The 20,334-nt window shown below is 41.7% G+C and overlaps 1 protein-coding gene across 3 annotated transcripts; it reads left to right on the top strand.

Moving 5' to 3' along the window:
• Window positions 1-2,592: 2,592 nt before the first annotated feature.
• Window positions 2,593-15,482, top strand: acvrl1 (activin A receptor like type 1). Of its 3 annotated transcripts, XM_061828633.1 has the most exons (10): window positions 2,606-2,947; window positions 7,743-7,814; window positions 9,039-9,275; window positions 10,168-10,373; window positions 10,459-10,558; window positions 10,646-10,792; window positions 10,880-11,155; window positions 11,244-11,441; window positions 12,670-12,800; window positions 14,405-15,476. In XM_061828633.1, the coding sequence occupies exons 2-10, from the start codon at window positions 7,745-7,747 to the stop codon at window positions 14,549-14,551; spliced, it is 1,512 nt and encodes a 503-aa protein (XP_061684617.1). In that variant the 5' UTR covers window positions 2,606-2,947; window positions 7,743-7,744; the 3' UTR covers window positions 14,552-15,476. The 3 variants fall into 3 exon arrangements, with proteins under 3 accessions (XP_061684608.1, XP_061684617.1, XP_061684626.1); XM_061828624.1 differs by having other exon boundaries at window positions 2,593-2,998; window positions 10,646-11,155; window positions 14,405-15,480; XM_061828642.1 differs by having other exon boundaries at window positions 2,688-2,947; window positions 10,646-11,155; window positions 14,405-15,482.
• Window positions 15,483-20,334: the final 4,852 nt, after the last annotated feature.

The raw sequence follows: 20,334 nt of genomic DNA, 5'->3' as shown, positions 1-20,334 counted from the left end.
TTCCAAACATCATCAGTCAGATTGTTTGTGGATTTTTTTCCTCAAGCTAAAAATCCCATCAACTCAACTGTAACGTGTTGTTTCATGTGGTACCACAACACATCAAGGCAACGTAGAGTTCTAACGTCCTGCATCAAACCTATACTTTACAAAGGTATCTCCATAATTGTAACATAAAAGTTTACTTTTTTATAGAAATTGTGAAAACAATTCATTTACGGTACATAACACTGTAGATGATGTTCCTCGTCGGACACATAATCTTGGCTACTCACTGACAATTAAGTTTCGTTGAGTTATCTTAATTATCTAATTATCTTATCTTAAAGCACCAATAATGGCTTTTTGAACTCTGCAGCTCAGGAATCTTTTAATCCGATGTGCAGGTTCATTACGAAAAAATTAACTTTTATTGGCTAAATGTCTCTTCTGTGTTTGTGACGAAAGCTTGCTGTTGCCATCCTTTAACGAGTGTTGCGTCACGTTCGAATATTTTTAGTAATATGTCTCATTTCCTCTTCTCCAAGGGAACTTGCTGACTTTAGGTCAACGCTGGAATAAATACATCTCCGGAGTACAGTGAAGGAACGCATCAAATGAGTAAATAAGGCGTGACCTGGGCCAATTAGATCTGTGACAGTCTCCTTAGAAATATGGCCAAGTTACAAATATACAGCGACAGCTGTACTCTAAAACCAAACAAGGCTTTTTTTTTGTTTGTTTGTTTTTTTTACTGAAATTAAGCAACCACTAATAAAGGCCCGTGTAAAATTGCAAAGAACAACGTGCTCTCTTTTCTTTTCTTTTACACGGCAGCTAATGTGAGAGCATCCAGCTGTGCCTGAAGCCGGAAAGCAAAGAAATGGCAGAGAAGTGCGGGGTCGAGATGAATAACAATAAAACCTTTTCACCCCTGGCTCGTTTATTTTTCCAAACCATCTTTCTAGCATCAAAGAGCATCAGGAAAAAGTTGTACTCCCACCAATAATCCAGACTTTTATCTATTTTGCCAAATGTGGAAGTAGGTTGCAAATACCGTACACTAGATTGTGCTCCCCTGATGGCCCATAATACCCAAAGATCCCGCAAGATGGCTCCAACCACTAGAAGCTATACAATGTACTTCAACATAGTTTCATGACACCATTATGCCACAAGATGGTGCCAAATCATCTATTCATTCAATCATTTTCTGTCCCGCCTATCTTCACTAGTGCCATGGGTTCAGTGGAGCCTATCCCAACTATCCTTGTGCAAAAGGTGGGGTAAAACCTGAACTGGCCAATCACAGGGCACATTGAAAAAAAGAAACCCCTCATATTTACACCTACAGACAATTTAGTCTTCAATTAACCTGCCATGGATGTTTTGTTTTGTTTTTTTTGGGGGGGATACCCCGTTAAAACACAGTCAGGTTTGGGGAGAACATACAAATTCCACACAGGTGAGGCCAGATATAAACCTGGGTTGTTAGAACTGTGAGGCTGATGTGCTAACCAGTCGTCCACGGTCCTGCTGGTGCCAGTTTTTTTTTTTATCAGGAAAGGTGGGTAGGTTTAAAAAAAAAAAAAGGTTAATCAAAAATACACTTGGGACTTCATGTCCCTTATCTGATATGTCGTGTGATCTTGGTATGCTTCTGGATGGGTACCGGAAAATATAAATATAGTGGTGTCTTGAGAAATGAGTAACTAGACTAACAACTTCGAGGAAAGTCTACTTAGCTTAATGGTAACAAATATATATATATATATTTGGTCCATAGATGGGTGTGGTGGTCACAGAAGAGAGACGAGAATGCAAATGTCAAATATCTGGTGGGATCCAGAAATGCCAACTTTGGATTTATACACCAAAACTGGACTGTATCGTAACCACAGCAGACTGCACTTCTAATTATGTCAATCAAAACTCAGCATTTTTATGAGCGTAAAAAATGAATTATTGTGGTTGCTCCAACTCTTGTTTTAGATTTCCAAATACTTTCCACTGAGTCCAGTTTATTGCTATTTCTATTTTGTCAAACTAAAGAAATTATAAATTGTTCTGAAGTTGGCAATTGCATAATGTTGTTTCCACGTGTGTGCGTGTGTGTGCGCGTTTGTGAGTGATACCTGTATTTCCTTCTATGAACTTGCAAACGGATGTATGTGCAGCATTTTGAAACTCTGCTCACGAATCTTGAAAGCACCCAAATGTAACTGTCAGATTTTCCAACGCCATCGAGATGATATGTCCTCATTAAGAAATAAATGTTTCTTTCTTTCTCTCTCTGATGGAGGAACGTGTGAAACAAATAGTATTAGCGCTTTTGTCCCTCACAAATAAAAGTGCTATTGTGTCATCGATGGATCTTCGAAAAACATTCCTGTGAGTGTGCAGTGCAGACTCAGTCCACAGGGGAAAGGGAAAATGAGAGGTTTAGCAACAGGAAAACCGCTATGAGAACATTCCAGGCAGAGCAGAGTTGAGTTGAGCGGGACAATGAGGGGTGGGACAAAACTGTACACTAAGTAAAAAAAAAACGAAAAAAATGTAATCTTGCCTTTTGATCACGGTCAGACATCAACAAAAGGCCTCCCTTCATGGGACAGAACTTGTTTGAGCAGCCCTCACAGGGGAGAAGCAGTCTGGTTTTGGGCCGCAAGTAGATTTAGAACGAGATCCGAGATGAGATAATCTTACACGGCTGCGTCTTCGATTGTTTTTCACTTCTCCCGGGTTTATGGACCATTCCAAAAACGCCGCAGCTTTTGGAGGACAACTTTGCCCACAGGGGAGGATGCGAGTTCTCTTTGGATCAAATATCTGCAATTGAGCTTTTCGCGGAGGAAGGAAAGTCGCGAAAGTCATGGACGCGTTTGTGTTGTGAACGTGGGGCCGCGAAGTGGACATGAAAGACGTGCGGTGTTCACACGCATCACGTTAAAAGGAATACTGATAACAGGTAATGGCGTCAAATTGATTTCTGACGGATGAGTTGAGTTACCAATTTCAGGTATGAACTGCACCGCATGTCGAACCGTAAATCACATGTGTTTCAGCGAACTAACAGGTGTCGCCAGTGTCCACTTGAGATGGAGATTAAAAACAAAACTTTTTTTCCCCGGTTTCCACTCGCTACCAGCTACTTACCGCAACAGATCAATATGTTTTATTGGAATATGTCAAGGCCTTAACTAGTGCAGATATAAGACTTTTATTGCTAAGTTATCACATGATTGAAAAATCAGATTACCTGTACATCTAGTACAATATCAGTCCAAATTTCACTTACTCATTCAGTTAATGTTTTTGTGTAACTTGGTATTTAGACTTTTACGATACAATATATTCAAATGTAAATGAAACAGAAACTTGGTTTTTGTGTCTAACTTGTTCGGCCCAGTTTAGTTTATCATAAATTGACGAAATGAAATAACAGATTTAATTTATTAATTTGTATTTGAAACATTTCTGTCGTTCTTGTACTGGTATACTCTATGTAGAATAAACGTAACATTAATTGTCAAGTGTGCTGGACATGATATGACTAAATTACTCAATCAATAATTTAGCGTAGTACTTACAATTTTAAGAATATATTATATATGGATATTGTATTCATATGAAATACTGCAGTGTATACAGTAATCCCTCTTTTATGCGTTAGGTTCCCGCCCACCCCTGCAGTAGGTGAAATCCGCGAAGTAACAGAATTTAACAATGGAGGCCCTGTAGCTCAGTGGTTAGAGCACTGGTTTGGTAAACCAGGGGTTGTGGGTTCGTATCCCACTGGGGCCTCCACTCCCTGAGAAAGGTTGCGTCAGGTCTGAGATGATATACTGTGGTGAACCCGAAATGCACAAGCCGAAAGGAAAACAACCGCACAATTTAACAATGAAAAAACCACCCCACATTCTTGTTAATCTCCCCACACTCCTATGGACCTCTGCCATAAACTCTTTCTATACACTTTTTAAACTCTTTATGATTTGTTTTTGTATGTTTACAATTATGTTTTAGGGTAGGAAGTGTTAATTCTACCACCAAAAAAAAAATACAGCATACCCTCGCTATCGCTTGACATGGAGAATTGTGCCCAGTATGAAAAAGAAAAAATCTGCAATGCACTGAATAGTAAGTGAACCGCGATAAAGCGAGGGATCACTTTACAGTACAGTCTATTGACACTGCATTCGTTACATATGCACACTCGTGTTTACAAAGCTAGCAATCCTCAGTTTCTATTGACAATTTAACGTTTATTATTTATTGTTGCAGTGGTAGTTTGCAGTACTGTAGAAGTACAGTACACCATGGGAGATGTTTTACTTGTCCCATGGAGCTAAGATTGGGTCTCTGAAATATTACTATAAATACACTAGATCCATCTAGTCACTTTCTGTACCATTCTTACGAGGGTGTGTCCCAGCTGACTTAGGGTGAGAGGTGAAGTACATCCTGGACTGGTCAGCAGCTACAGCTCATATACATATACAATAGATAAATTCGCACTCATACTCACACTCAAGAACAATTCTGCGTCTTCAGTGAAGCTAGCGTGCATATTTTGGCAATTTAGGAGCAAGCTAGCAAACCAACAGAAAACCCAGGCATACACTGGGAGAACCTGCAAACTCCACACAGGAAGGTCGGAGCTTGGATTCAAATCCAACATGCTCCTACACACACATTTGACAGGGTTAACCATATATTACAATACTGTATGAATTTAAAAAAAAAGTCACATCAGAGTAGAACAACTAATGTTCCAGTCTCCACATCAGACAACTGGAAAAAAAAGTATTGATTTTATGCCCTTCTTTGCTAATCCCATAACACTCATGCATGTGAGAGCATGCAGGCACTAAGTGAGCCATGAAGGCTGCCAAGCCTTGTTTTGTCTGCCAAATGAAGACACACGTGAGTCATTCCAGTCTGGCTTTGTAATTTTCGCAAACTCCCAAAAGCTGGATTTGTGACTTTTGGATTGGGCAACATCAGCACATAACACACAAGCGAACAATCTAATAGAATGTTGTATATTATTAACTGGCAGGATTGCTTTATATTAGGACGCTTTCAGGTTATTTTCCAGAGAGGTTTTGATTTTGTACGGTGAGGCGAGTTCGGGGCGTTCGCAGAGGTTGTTTTCTGTTGCGTGCCCCCACCATCCACGGTTCGAAACGCGCAGTCATCCAGATGGAATGAAAGATCGGCCTCCTCAAGTCTAAGTTGTCGATGGGAGGAAGAGATGACAATGGATCTTTTCCCCTTGGGTCACAGGGGTGTAGCGTTGGACAGAACGGAGACAAACAGGAGAGGGCTCAGAGAGGAAGCGTGCTGGAGTCGGATGTCAGACCGGCCTACGATGGAAGACACGATTAGGGCCCCCTCCTATGTCGGTTCCCGCGAACGATAACGTGATAGCTCGATAAATGAAAGCCAGCTGTGCCCCTCCGCTTAGTATTGGAGCGAGCGGAGTTATGTTTATGCAAGACTTCAAGATTTGCCAGCACAGAGTTGCAGACTACATAATGCAGGAAGCTCGAGCTAATTTTTGGTCAAATATGGTGTGTGGTTTAAAGATGTGAGTGGAGGAGGCTCTTAACCGGATTTGCAAGGGGTTGGGGGTGGTGGCAAGTGGGGTGTCAAGTCTAAAGATAGTTCGTTAGGTATTTATCAGATTTTCATGTCAGGTGGAAATGGTGTCGAGCGGGGATTTTACATTTGATTTAAGTCATCTTTTTTATTCAGGTAGAATCGCCCCACCTCCAAAATGACAACTTTTCTGGAGAAAAAAAAGTTAAAATGACGAGAGAAACTACATAGCTGGTACAGACAACGGAATCTACTATATTAAAAAGTGGTCATTTTAACTCATATTTTATGTCCTAGACTTCAGTCAGTATCCACCCACCTCCAAAATGAAAACATTTCAGGAAAATAAATTACAGCTGGCTTGATTTTCCAGACAACAGTTTACTCAAGTTAGTCTTCTACCTTAAGTTGCTATTATATTTTTATGCACTCTCATATGAACAATATCTAGCAACCCCAAATTATGTTCAATTGCTAATTGGGGTATATTTTGTCAAACCAACTTTTTCTGGTATTTGGGATGTAATATTGTCTCTTTGGTGCCTCAGTGAACATGAAATATTAATTAAAATCGCATTTCTCGTTCTAATTTCTTATTATTATTAATGTTTCTTATCTATGTCACTCGTGCTCTCTGCCAATATCTCCACTCCTGAGCCAGTCCTGTAAATGTAACAAAAACATGCTTCTACAAGTGGGTCTTCTGCACAGAGGCAACCAGTCAGAGGAGAGGCGGCAGGCGGCAGGGCGATATTAGCTAAATATGGACAAAGTGGATAAAAAACTGGGTCAAACAGAAGTAGCTGTTTTTTCTGGACATTCAGATGACAAAACCAATGTTCATCCATCCATTTTCTGAGCCACTTATCCTCACGAGGGTCGCGGGAGTGCTGACCTATCCCAGCTGTCAACGGGCAAGAGGCAGGGTACACCCTGAGGTGGTTGCCAGCCAATCTCAAGTCACATGGAGACAGACAACAGTCAGACTCACAATCACACCTAGGGGCAATTCATAGTCTCCAATTAACGCCTGTTCTAGGGACATGGGGGTGAACCGGAGTGCCCGGAGAAAGCCAGTGCAGGCACGGGGAGAACATGCAAACTCCGTACAGACGGGGTGAGGATTTGAACCCCGGTCCGGAAAACTGCGAGGCCAATGCTCTAACCAGTTGCGTCAGCATGCCGGCCAAAACCAAAATAAATTTAAATAAAGTGAAAGTCCATGTTAGAGAGTTACTCCAGTTTAGGTCTCAATAGCCAAACCTTGCTGAATATGCTGATTTAGACAAAATACTTCAAACACACACATGATGGCAGGCGTCCGCAGTGACAGCCCGTGCCGCATATTAAAGTTTGGCTGTGATGCACAATCCCACCAGGCCTCCGACAGAAAGGCTTTCTTTGTGCTCATTAAATGCTAACATTGGTTAGAAATGTCCACTCTGTCACACTATCAGCAAGCTCACATATTTTTATTTCTGTTTGTGTGTGTATTGTCTACTTGTAGTTAATTTAAAAAAGTAAAATGGGATATTAAACTCAACTATAGGGGAGCCCCGGAGCCTAAGACAACAAACCTTGACAAGTCGTACTTCTTTAAATGATGGCTTTAATGTACTTATCGGGCAATTTGATATCGATAGCCGAAGCCTGTGAACACTGATCCAACTACGGCACGCTTCCGCATTGTATGAAGGCTGTGCTGCTTGCGTGACCCCCGGCAATGCGGCCCTAAACAATGAGCAGCCGGAGTCTCGCCGGCCAGCCGGGTGGGGCCACTCAATGGCAGGAAACATCGCCATCAATATTTACACTGCAAACGGGGCATTTCAGGAGGCGACAGGCCTGGAGCCTGGGTAGCGCAGCGCCACACGCAGTCTCAGCCCACTTATACAAACACTCTGGAGTGCTGTTACAGAACCCCGCCCCACCACCCCTTCCCCAAATCCTTTTTTCCCCCATCTACAGCAATTAGAACACGGGCAGACAGGCTGGGTCCACTGACCGTTGTTTTGGACCTCGCAGCTTCCTCTGTGGCTTTGTTCACCACTTTAGATTTCATTCACAGAGCTGCTAAAATGTCAACAAAAACACAATTCAGGTTTCTAATGGAGTTGTTTACTTTAGCTGTGTTTAATTATTTTGTGTCTTGTTCACAGAGATGGAAGGCACTCTTGGTTTCACAGTGGCACTAGTTGGACTGTTGCTGTTAATGTCTGCGTGCTATGCAGGTAAGTGAATGATAAAGCTTTGCATACTAGTGCCCTCCCTACTTACAATTGTGTCAAGTTCGTTTATGCAAAAAAATTCATTCACTCATTCATTCATTCATCTTCCATTCCACTTATCCTCACAAGCGTCGCAGGCGTGCTGGTGTCTCTCTCAGCTGATTCTGGGCGGAAGACAGGGTAGACCCTGAACTGTTCGCCAGCCGATTGCAGGGCACATAAAAACAAACAACTATTCACACCTACGGGCATTTGAGACACTTCAATTTACATACCCTTCATGTTTTTGGGATGTGGGAAGAAACTGGAATACCCGGAGAAAACCCACACAGGTACAGGGAGAACATACAAACTCCACACAGGCAGGGCTGGAATGTGAATTCAGGTCCTCAGAACTGTGAGGCGGATGTCATAACCAGTCGTTCTCTGTGCAATCGGGTTGAAGTTTAAATATTTTCTTAAGTTTATGAACTTAACTTTATCATCAGATTAAAATCTTTGGTTATGAAAACAAACTCCAAAATAGCGTGAGGTCTGGTCCCTTTTTGGGTGTATTGCAGTGTATTTGAATGCCGCATAAAGTACACATCTGAGTGAATGACATTTCCCTTTAGTCGTAAAAATAAATAAATAAATAACATCATAATTAGACAAATTGACTGGGATGCAGTTCAGGATGTACCCCTGAGGACAAGCGGCGCACAAAAATGATGGCTGGATGAAATATATTATTCCAAAAAAATGATGTGCAAATATTAAAGCCATATATTGCAGATGATGCCAACTATTTGTTAAAGTTCTCCGGCTAACCGCATGCCTGGATAGAGACGTTCCATCTACCCGTTTGTCCATTTTTTTATTTTTTTTTATCATATGTGCACTATATCCCAGCTAATTTCGTGTGAAATGCCCTGAAATGATCGCCTGTCAATCAAATGACTGACACATTGACACAGATACCGTACACGTTTTGTAAGGGAAAGTAGAGGTATGGGAGAACATTAGAATGTCCTAATAAAAGATGAAAAATAGAGCTCCATTGTCATCATCTTAAACTGCTCCTCTGCCTCCTGGTGGGCAAAAAAATGTAAATCAGTTCCCCACAAAACTTGTTTTATTAGTAAGGTAATCCCACCATACTGTCTGGATAAAAAGCAGGTCAAATCATACCTCTCCAGAATTGGGTCATAAATACAGGCCTTTACAATATTTCTTTGTAACCTCCAGATTCAAAGGATGACGGGAAGCTGCTGTGTACGTGCGAGAATGAAAAAGGAACGTGCGTGAACGACACATGCAGGGGGGACATCTGCTTCTACACGTGGGTGCACGGCCGCGAGGAGAAGGGGTGCTTCTTCAACCGCAACTACAGAGAGCAGTGCTTCACGTCCTTTGAACGCTTCCACGTCTACTGCTGCAAAGAGAATCAATGCAATGCCTTTGCAACGCCACCTCCAAACATCAGTCAGTACCCAAAATCTTCGCAGCACTGTAGTGTATATGAACTTCACACTTTGAAAACCTTGAAGTCAGTGCGCTCTTGTGTTGATAGGGCCACCCCACTTTGAACAAATACGTCACTCACAAACTGTTGGCTTTTGAATGAAATTTCATAATAAACCTTGACTGCACTGTAAATTCTACAGGTGAACTGATGCATGAACAAATATACTTGACAAAATGGAATATTTCTTTTCACAATCTACATGATTCATACTGACATAGTTGCGCGGATTCTACCTTACCCATATTTGACCTGTAAATTGGTCAGTGTTTTAGTGATTTTTTTGCACAACTTGCTGTTCTCTAACACGAGGCTGAATGGAAAAATTCACGACAGGTATTTGGTCCGCTGACATTTCAGAGGACATTCACTTGCATGGCTTTCTGTGACTCTTCCAGTACCTCTGTTGCCACCTGCTGATACTGTAACACTCTTAAGCAACTAAGATACCGCTTTATTTTTGAAATCTCATACTGTTGATCGATTGCTATTTGGTGTCTCGGTCTCAAAATGTGAGGACTGTTTAAATACACTTTCTAATCATTCACTTAAAGAATTAAACACCGGTGCAGATCTTGACTTTCAGCTCTTTGTTGTAGAACAGAAAGTTGTGCTAAAGTAATAAAACATTATTATTATTATTATTATTATTATTATAGTATTCTAAAGTTTAGAGAAGATCAAATAAGGTTCACCTGCAATGGTTATAGTTAAATGGCACTACGGCTACTGTTTTTGATATACTGTACTTTAATAATGACATCATCAGTTGCGGTCTAGTGACAGTCAAAACGGAGCCTAAATTGATATAATCCATGTTATGAAAATGAACTATGGCATTTGTGAATGCAGACGGCGAGAAGACCACAATAGCGCCACAGCAAACCCGCCCAGAGCTGTGGATCACTCTGGCGCTGCTGCTCTTTTTCATGGCTGCCAGTTTGTGCGGCCTGCTGATCTTCCTGCGCTTCCGGCGCATGCACTTCCACCTTAAAAATGCCGACGACCACGAGGTCACCATGTGCAAAGTCCCGAACGGAGAAGACCCCACTTACGGTGTAAGGGATTTGAAGTTGAATGTGGTACAGTTGAAACATATTACAGAGTTTGAATTTGGACTATCTGTGGTGTGTTGTTTTCCAGGGTATATATGATGAGTTCTGTACATCAGGGAGTGGGACTGGGCTTCCCTATCTGGTCCAAAGGACTATGGCCAGGCAGATTTCTCTTGTCGAATGTGTTGGTTAGTCTTGATTATCATCACCACTGACCGCCGTTGCCGTCTGCCATTCATGTACATCACAAAAACATTTCATTGGTGATATCGCAGGTAAAGGCAGGTATGGCGAGGTGTGGAGGGGAACTTGGATGGGGGAGAATGTAGCAGTAAAGATCTTTTCCTCAAGAGACGAGCAGTCCTGGTTCAGAGAGACTGAGATCTACAATACTGTGCAGCTTAGGCACGACAACATCCTGGGTACTGCGCTACATTTTGTACCAGCAGATGTGCAGTATCAGGCAAAACCCCAATTCTGTAAACAGCTGTCTTCTATTCTCACTTCAGGTTTCATAGCCTCTGATATGACATCCAAGAATTCCAGCACACAGCTGTGGCTCGTCACCCACTTTCACGAGCTGGGTTCGCTCTACGACTTCCTGCAATATAGCAGCTTAGAGCCCGAGAGCTGTCTGAAGATGTGTCTGTCCGTGGCCTGTGGCCTGGTCCACCTCCACACCGAGATCGTCAGCTCCCAGGGAAAACCTGCCATCGCCCACCGGGATTTGAAAAGCAGAAATATCCTGGTGAAGAGGAACGGCCAGTGCTGCATCGCTGACCTTGGTGAGAATTCAGCACAAGCCACTACGGCTCCTCACAATTTAGAAGCAAGACTTATAAAGGGTGCCACCCTGTTTTATTTCTTGGTCAGGTCTGGCGGTGATTCACTCTCAGTCCAGTGACTATCTGGATATGGGCCACAACCCTCGTGTGGGGACCAAACGCTACATGGCGCCTGAGGTGCTGGATGAGAGCATACGAATGGATGTCTTTGAATCTTACAAGCAAACAGACATCTGGGCCTTGGGCTTGGTCTTCTGGGAAATTTCACGCAGAACAATCGTCAATGGTAACCACACTAATGGCTTTGTAGAGTGTGTAGGGGAGAACCTCAAGCCGAACGGTGCGGCGGTCAAACATTTCGGAACTTAACCACAGATTTTTTTTTGGGGGGGGGGATAATAGTTGCTATGCAGGGGTGTCCAAACTTTTTCTTTTGACCGCTGCTTTCAGGAAAGTTGAAGGATGCAAGGGTAAATTATATTTTTAGTTTAGCAGGGTTAACCACAACATTTTCCCCCGTGCATATTATTTCACTCTTTGGTAAACTACTAAAAATATCTGGTGAGCCAAATAGTATCTTACGAGCCTTCCTTTGGCAAAGATTCGTGATCTCAGATTCTGGTGTCCCGGCACTTTTGTCAGTATATTATAGTCGAACTTATTCTTTTCATGTTTTGCAATTATCAGCAGATAATCATTCTTCTTGTGCGACCATTTATAAATGTTAATCACTGATTTAAACATTATTTGTTACAGTATAATACAGTGATAAACAGATGTTTTTAAAATGAACTGTGGAAACAATTTATTCTAAAGTCAAAGAAAGTCATATTTGTCGAATGTCACGACTTTCAAAGTTCTCATATTGAGTTTATGTAAAGAATGAAAGAAAATGCACTGTATTCTGGATATGTTGTGTTTTGACTGGTTCCATGTACATTAGAGGCAGTTAGTCCCATGTCTCTCAGCACTGAGCTGTTTCCCTTGTCTGTGTCGGTCTCGAGTATCCTCTCTCATGATTAGCACTACCATAATTATAAACAGTCTTATCTGGTGTCAGCACTCGCTTGTACATACACCAGACACCGGAGTCCCAGTATGCAGATGGATACATGCACATAGTTACAGGCACACATTCACACACACCAGTATCTTACCGTGCTGGATGCTTACACACATCCATACCATTTTGTGTGCGCAGTTCCCTAATCCCACCATAGTCACTTGGGAGTTTCTATCTTTTCCTGTGTTCTTGTGTAATCAAATGTGCTCCCACCAAAACCAAACTCAATAAGGATTGCTATTTCAGGCCTGCAGTGCAGAGACATCCACGTTCTCGGAAAAAAAAAATTATGTCTATAGGAGGTTCACAAGTCGTCTTCTCGCAAGGGTGATAGTCTCACAACTTGACGGCATTCCAGCTGGCACAGTTTCCCCCTCAGCCTCAAGGAATATGTTGCAATATTTCTCAGAGTAGAAGTTGTGCAGTTTAAACTTCTTTTTTCTTTTTTCAGGGATTGTGGAAGAGTACCGTCCTCCCTTTTTTGACCTGGTGCCCTCCGATCCCAGCTTTGAAGAGATGAAGAAAGTAGTCTGTGTGGACCAGCAGAGGCCCAGCTTGCACAACCGGCTGCACTCCCACCCGGTAGGCCATGAGTACATATTAAATCATCCCCTCTCAAATTGCCTTGTTCACTTGCATGGTTTTGCATTGGTTTTATTTGATATTAATATTCAGCATGCTCTTGATCTGGAGGGATACTTGTCAGACAGCAACTCATACTTTTGACACAAAGTGGCTGGCAAAGTGTGTTTCATGGGGTCAACGTCACGCCCTAGCCAGTTTTTCAGTTACAGTACTTTCCACACAGAAGCTGTCCTGCCACATACTACCTGTTCATCCGAAGAAAATAGCCTTTGTCATACACTGATGTTTATGACACTACTACGATGTTGTCATATGACTTTGTGTCGTTTGATTGGTGGACTTGAGTCAAACATCAGTGTGGTAACATTGGATTGGTGCAATGGGCGCCCTGCACGGAAGTCGAAAATGGAGTCTAAAATTAGACACCCACATGCAAGAATTGATCAATGGGGGCCCCATAGATCAGTGGTTAGAGCATTTGGTTTGGTAAACCAGCGGTCATGAGTTTGTATCTCACAGGGGCCTCCACTCCCCAAGAGCGTTTGGGTCAGGAAGGACATCCGGCATAAAAAATGAGCCAAACAAATATGAGTGTTCATCTGAGGTGGCACGTGGTGGCAACCCCTAACGGGGCAAGCCGAAAGAACGTACGTGCAAGAATCGATCAATAAAATCAGCATACGGCATGTCAATCATTCAAACAGAGTAAAATTATCAATCTTGCAGATGAATATCCAAGTAAAAGTAAAAAGTATGGTGCGTTTAAAGAACTGACAAGTACAGTACACAGTACACAGTGGCACATCTGGAAAGGGTTAGCCTCCCAGTTCTGAGATCTGGGGTTCAATCCTAACCCTGCCAATGAGGAGTTTGTATGTTCTCCCCATGTCTGTGTAGGTTTTCTCCGGGCACTCCCGTTTCCTCCCATATCCCAAAAACATGCATTAATTTGACACTCTAAATTGCCCACAGGTGTGATTGTGAGTGCGGCTGTTTCTCGCGATGTGCCCTGCGATTGGCTGGCAACCAATTCAGGGTGTCCCCTGCCTCTTACCCGATGGCAGCTGGGATTGGCTCCAGCACTCCCACGACTGTTGTGAGGATAAGCAGCTCAGAAGATGGATGGATGTATAGTTTGACTGCAAACTTTCACCAGGAGTGGCATTAAACGGCTTAAAAAATCTTTTTTGTGTTCACTCTCTGCCAAACTGCTGTTTGCTCTGAAGGGAGCTGAGTTCAGTGCCATCATAGAGCTCTTGTCTCTCATATTTTTGCTCACAAGTCAAGACAAACAAAAATGGGACCAATAAAGGCTCATTTCTTGAAAATTTGATCAGCTGGGTCACTCGTCTCTCAAGACACCATGGCAGTTGTCACTGACAACAAACACACGGGCAAATAAATTCTGACTCTACTGTGACATCAGTAATACACAAATTTTTGGGGCCTCTCCATGTGAAGGCACTCCCAAATACTACCTCTACATCCAGCCTATTTGCACCTCTATCCTGAACCACCCCATTCAGTGTCAGGGCAGAACATTTTCAGTTTTAAGAGCCAGTGTGTATGCTGTATATATAAATGTGTGTGTGTGTGTCCAGATAATGTTGTCCATAGTGAAGATCATGAAGGAGTGTTGGTTCCAGAACCCACCAGCTCGCCTCACAGCACTCCGAGTGAAGAAGACTCTCTCCAAACTAGACCATGACAGTGACTTCAGCGAGAAGAAACTCAAACAGGATATCTAGACTACAAGAAGCAGACCCAATGAGCTTGAAATGATTTTGTGCCACATTCCCACCAGTACATTGGTGAATATCACCATCATATAAGATGTTCATGACTCACACACATACTCCATTTTATTCTAACAATATTTTCAGCAGTAGTTTAAATCTTTTGCTCCGTGGGCTATTTGTCTTCCCCCTGACCAGATGGTGAAAGAGACTTTTGCGATGAATAAGAATTACTATGCTCAACATAGCACAACGCCTGTTCCATAAGCACCTTTTGACATTTTTAATAGCACAGACACTTGAGTATGTAGTTGTGTATATACTGTGTAGGGAACACAATTTATTAAAAAGTATTGTTCTAAATTTTGTCTCTTGAAAACAAAAAGGTTTGTATCTGTTTTATTATATATTTTAAATAAAGTCATATTTTTCAAGTGTTTTAACTTGATTTACAGTATGGGCTGTAATCAAATGTAATCATATTTCTGACCACTAGATGTCATCAAACATCGGTGGAATAGAAGCGAGAGTATTTAGTTTTGCAGGTTAATGATTTGTTTTTAATAAAGGGATTACTGGCATTGGAGAGGAATGATTTTATGGATAATATAATAATATCAATATTCACATTTCCTCTTAGTATCTTGTATTACATTTGAAAACAAACAGGAAATCCAAAACAAGACGCCAATGAAATTAAAAGCTCAAATGGAATAAGAAATAAATAACTTTCCCCTATGGGACTAATGAAGTAAAAAAGCAAGATTGTGTGTTTATTTCTCACATGCTCAAAACGGTTGCATCTGCCAAATGGTTAAGCGTTGTTTTCATCATGATCTATTTTCTATGTCCCATTTATTCTGTTTGGACTCACCAATTTGAAGAGCAAACACGGTCACACTGGAGCATGAAACAGTGAATTTAATGTGAAGCAAATCAGTAATAAAACGCCAGTTGCAATTAAACTCTGCAACCAAGTGTAGCCTCTGGTTGGTACAAAAAAAAATTCCATCGTGTTGTGTGGGCGTGTGTGCGTGTGTGCGTGTGTGGTTGTTGAACTAACCCCAGAGAGATAATAGACCCTCAAACCCCAGGCTGTCTGGTCAGTCAGATGCAGAGCTGGTTATTTTTAACACAGCAGGGGGGTTGTTGGAGTATCAGAGAGGCCTGGCTGGTTTGCTCCGAGTTCACTTCTTCTTCCGTTTCACTCTCGTGTTTTTGCTTTTCCTAGAGCAGTATGGAGACATTTGTTGTAAGCAAACAGAGATACAACACAGCGGACGGAAAAGCCCAAGTCGAGACACCTCGGACTCACTTCCAGTATGCTTGACCTCACATTTATGAGCATTGCAAATAGTCGGACAGGCGATGGTAGCAAGTACAGAGAAAGTCCCAATGGCAGATGTAGTACTGTACTCACTTGAACGCCATTATGATTGTGTTAACCAGCAACAAACACCTTGTCATCTGCAGCTTTTATGTTACAAGCAAATGTAACATTATATTTTTATCCATTCCCCGGAATTGGATCAGTGGACTGCAGATGGAAAGCCAGATAACACATCTGGTTTGTGGCCCAGGGCTTCAGAATTGATGATCAGTCATAGAGGTTGAGTTGACATAAACTGACATCTCAGACCAGAGACAACCAAGTTCCATTAGTCTTAATCCAATTAGGCTCTTCTAGTGCTGGCCTCAAACTAGCCTATTCACTCAAAAAAAAAGATATTTCACTAAATTATACGTCTGATATATTTATCACACTGTTTTTTTTTTTCATCTTTAGTTTGCCATTGTTTTTTTGTGTGTGTGTGTTTTTTTAGTTAATGAATGTAAATGACCCGATTAAAGCAAAATGGAAAGATTGTGAAGTATATTTTCAGCAATAAGAACAGGTGTTCGAAAATTAGAGGCAAAAACTGTTTGATTTTCTCATAAGAAAATTCCTCCTGGGGCTCAGTCTGAAGTAAATTATGAATTGTTGAATAATGTATGAAAGGAAGTCTTTTCTAATGAAATACTACTTCTAAATAAGTGAGTTCGCATGGACCACATTTGCTTTACTATTGCTTCTCTTTTACAGGTTTTTTTTTTTTGTGCCTAGTCTATAACCTAAATTCATATAATTATCACCCGCCCCCTACCAAAAAAAAAAAAAACAAAAACGCACTGCATGATGGTTTTGAATTCAAAACATAGTAACAGTCATAAACATTAGTAAGTATCCATCCATCCATTATCCAAGCCCCTTATCCTCACAAGGGTCACGGCAAAGCTGGAGCCTATCCCAGCTAGCTTTGGGTGAAAGGCAGACTACACCTCTGAACTGGTCGCAGGGCAGATATCGACACCATCACTGAGCGGGAATCGATCCCACGCTGCCTGCACCAAAGTCAGTCGTGTATACCACTACACCATCAGTCAGTAAGTAGCGATAACCGATTTAATATGTATTTGTTTAGAATTAAACAGAAACCTTACATGAAAGGAGGTAGTACGAAAAGTACAGATCCCAATTTGGATCAGAATTCAATTTTATATTTACCCACGATTTAGCGGTCCATTGTGTAGTCGGGCTTTCATCTAAAGGTATCTGGGACAGGCTACGGCTCTACGCAACCCCAAACACTATAGCGATAGAAAATAGATGGATTGACCTATTCATCACCTGGAGAACATACGAATGCCACACAGGAAGGCCAAGTCAGAACCGTGATATTGCTTCCTTCACCAATGCAATTTTTCATCTTTAGCGGGGTTAGCCATTTAATCCCCCTTCCAAGGTGGCTACCCCCGGGCCACCACATTCCCACTAATGAGCTATTTAGGGTTGCCAATGAACCTAACATTCATGTTTTTGGAAAGTGTACAGAAGAAAAGCTATTTAAGCAGGATGAGAACATGCAAAAGGCCCACATTGGAAGACGCCGAGACTGCACGTGACGTCACCATTTTCACGGCGCCATATTGCTGGCCGGTCCAACAGAGCTTCTCGACATTGTGGGAGACATTGAACCGGAGGAGAATGTTTACAATACCCAAGACCTGTTGTACTGTTGGTTGTCACTACAGACGAGACAGATATTCAAAGTCATTCTATGGAATACCAGCTGAAAGGACCAGAAAATATCGATGGATTTCGGCAATTAAACATGATGGATGGTGCCCAACCAAAATACACACACGCCTGTGTAGCGATTGCTTCATTTCAGGTAGGAATTATTCTTCTGAATCTCAAATTACCAAAAAGTATTTAAAATGCCATGTTGGCTCATTTGAGAACTGTCGCAGAGGTTTACGGAGGTTAAGTGTGTCCCCCATCGCTTCCATGTACGTCCCATGGAGACGACTCCATCCTCTTTTTTTTCCAATCATAGTTAATGAATGCGAGTTTGTGTAAAACCGAGGTTCATTTATTTAAATATTGGTATTTGTATTGAATACTACCAGAAAAGATTGATTCCGGCAAAGGTCAACGTGTTGCCTAACACACTTCCGTGTTTACAAGCTGTCAAAACCGTCACTATGTGGGATTTATTCCTGATGAGAAAAGATCTGGCAACAAAGTATTCGTATGCGTCCAGACTTTTTTTATGCTTTCAAAGTTTCTCGTTCACTTCAGCATTAAATACGGGTCCTCTATGCCGATTTTATCTAATTTTTCCACGTACCGTCATTTATTTTCACCTTCTAAATGTCTGACAGTATCGGACAAGACTGGGCATCGTGCTACAAGACATATTTCCGTGTCATCTCCAACAGACTTAGCATTGAGCAATGCTTAGCTTGACCAGCAATATGGCAAGGTAAACAAAAGTTATGTGATTTTATGACGTAGGTGCACAAGCTCTATACAGTAGTAGTACTGCAATGTCCCAGCTAGTAGCTCTGAGTGTGGGCCGTTCTGGGCGGGCCGCTGATTAGTAACTTGAGTGACTTGCAGGTGACGTCACATCCGTTTTGAATTTTTTCTGGCCGCCATATTGGGAGGTCTCATTTCGCTGTTTACATTGGATTACATTAGACGCTTTTTGACGTCTGAGACGATGGTGCACACGAGTTGTGTTATTGGCTGCTATAACAAGTTCAGCAAAGAAGGGAGCAGACGGTTTTTCCGATTTCCGAAAAATAATTACGTACCAAGGACCCCAAACAGAAGAAATGTCGAGCAAACGGCAAGCGAAGTGGCTCAGTAATATCTCGCGTGCAGATCTCACTCGTCCCACAGTTTCAAGTTGTGTGTGCAGCGATCACTTCATAAGTGGTAAGTTTAAGCCTAGTATTGCACTTTGACCATATCCTCCTACCGCTATTTTTACATGTATGTGTTGTTTGCTGTGTTTTATATTACAAGACTAACGGTGTTTGATAGGTCTACATGTACATGTACAGCCAACTCGGCCGCCGATCGAAATCCGCCGCCAGTGACAGGCTTTTCATCTACAGTTTAGGATACAAACGTATGGATGTGTGTTGTGCGTTTGCTGTCTGTTTACTGTCTGTAAATGTCAAATTATTTTTAAGAAGGAAATATACCGTATATATATATTAAAAACAACACGAGTATGCATGTAGCACCTACCACCTACCAGGGCATCATTCACGCTAGCCCTAATACAACAGTAGCTAGCGGCTTTCTATATGCTGACATTTGAGTAAGGCAAATGTGAACAAATAGAAAGCCGCTACTGTTGTATTAGGGTTAGCATTACTATTAGGGCTACATTCAGACATTCACGCTATAATTTGTTAGTACTTAGTAAATTACACATTGTAAGTTTTAATTATTGTCACATTACTTAATGCTCCTTCAAATAAATTTAAAAGATGGTGTGATATTTATTTATCATAGCTCTTTTTCCCTAATCGGTCCGATTTGTCGGACCTGAAAAGGCCATAATGGCTAAGCAGAAACAACAACAACAACAACAGTGAGTTACGCACTCTGTCCCGGGTGATTACAAATTACTTACTCGGGCAACAATTAAATCCTTTTCTTCAGACAAAGAATCCACCTGCTTACTAAGTATTTGTAAGCCTCCAAGGACTTGTAGGCGTTCATCTGTTGGCTAGTAAGGCTGTTGGTTGTAAGCACCAAGTAGTTCACAATGTCGGGGTATTCCACTCTCGGCCAACATTCTTCAGTCAGAAAATCAGCCTTCGATAGACTATACGGGTCCAGATCCTCACATAAACTGATTTTATGCCTGTAGTAGGGTTTCAGATCAGCCAACAGATGCTCGAAATACTTGGAAAACGCCATAGAAAGTGCAGATACAATGAACGCGATGCTGGTATGTAGACAAACTTTAAGAACTGTTTACAACCTCCCAACATGGCCAACACACAAAAAAAATCTTACCCACAATGCACTTGCTCTGAAGTTGTGCTGCAAGTGACCTATTGTGACATCAGTAATGATGAAAAGTGTAAAGGTACAATTAAGATTTGCACGTTGTACCTGCTTGCAGATTTTGTATTCATGTGCTTTCTGTTGCTGCTCGTGGGAATGTAACGACTGAAATCGAGCATGCACCCCAGTCCAATTACGAGGGCATTACAATAGTAGTAAATTTCAGAATTACAAAATAATGATAATAAATAAATGCAAATTTCCTCATGGAATTCCTGCATTACCAAATACTCATTGATTCACGGATTAAAGTTAATCACGCATAAAAAAGAAAAAAAAAATCTTGAATCCGCGCCTTTATTGAGATCAGCACACATTATTTTCAGGGTTCCTTTCCGGCCATTGCCCCCCCCTTCCCTCGCCACTCTCAAAGGGAAAATGA

Source organism: Syngnathoides biaculeatus, chromosome 2 (assembly GCF_019802595.1).
Source record: "Syngnathoides biaculeatus isolate LvHL_M chromosome 2, ASM1980259v1, whole genome shotgun sequence".
Taxonomy (NCBI): Eukaryota; Metazoa; Chordata; class Actinopteri; order Syngnathiformes; family Syngnathidae; genus Syngnathoides; species Syngnathoides biaculeatus.
Note: the sequence above shows the minus strand (reverse complement) of the source record. Positions and strands in the feature narration are given on the sequence as shown.

Excerpts from the sequence above, each read along its gene's own strand:
- acvrl1 (XM_061828642.1), top strand. The coding sequence starts at position 7,745 with ATGGAAGGCACTCTTGGTTTCACAGTGGCACTAGTTGGACTGTTGCTG. Across the intron at positions 11,156-11,243 it reads GTGCTGCATCGCTGACCTTG|GTCTGGCGGTGATTCACTCT; the intron begins GTGAGAATTCAG and ends TTTCTTGGTCAG. Across the intron at positions 12,801-14,404 it reads ACCGGCTGCACTCCCACCCG|ATAATGTTGTCCATAGTGAA; the intron begins GTAGGCCATGAG and ends GTGTGTGTCCAG.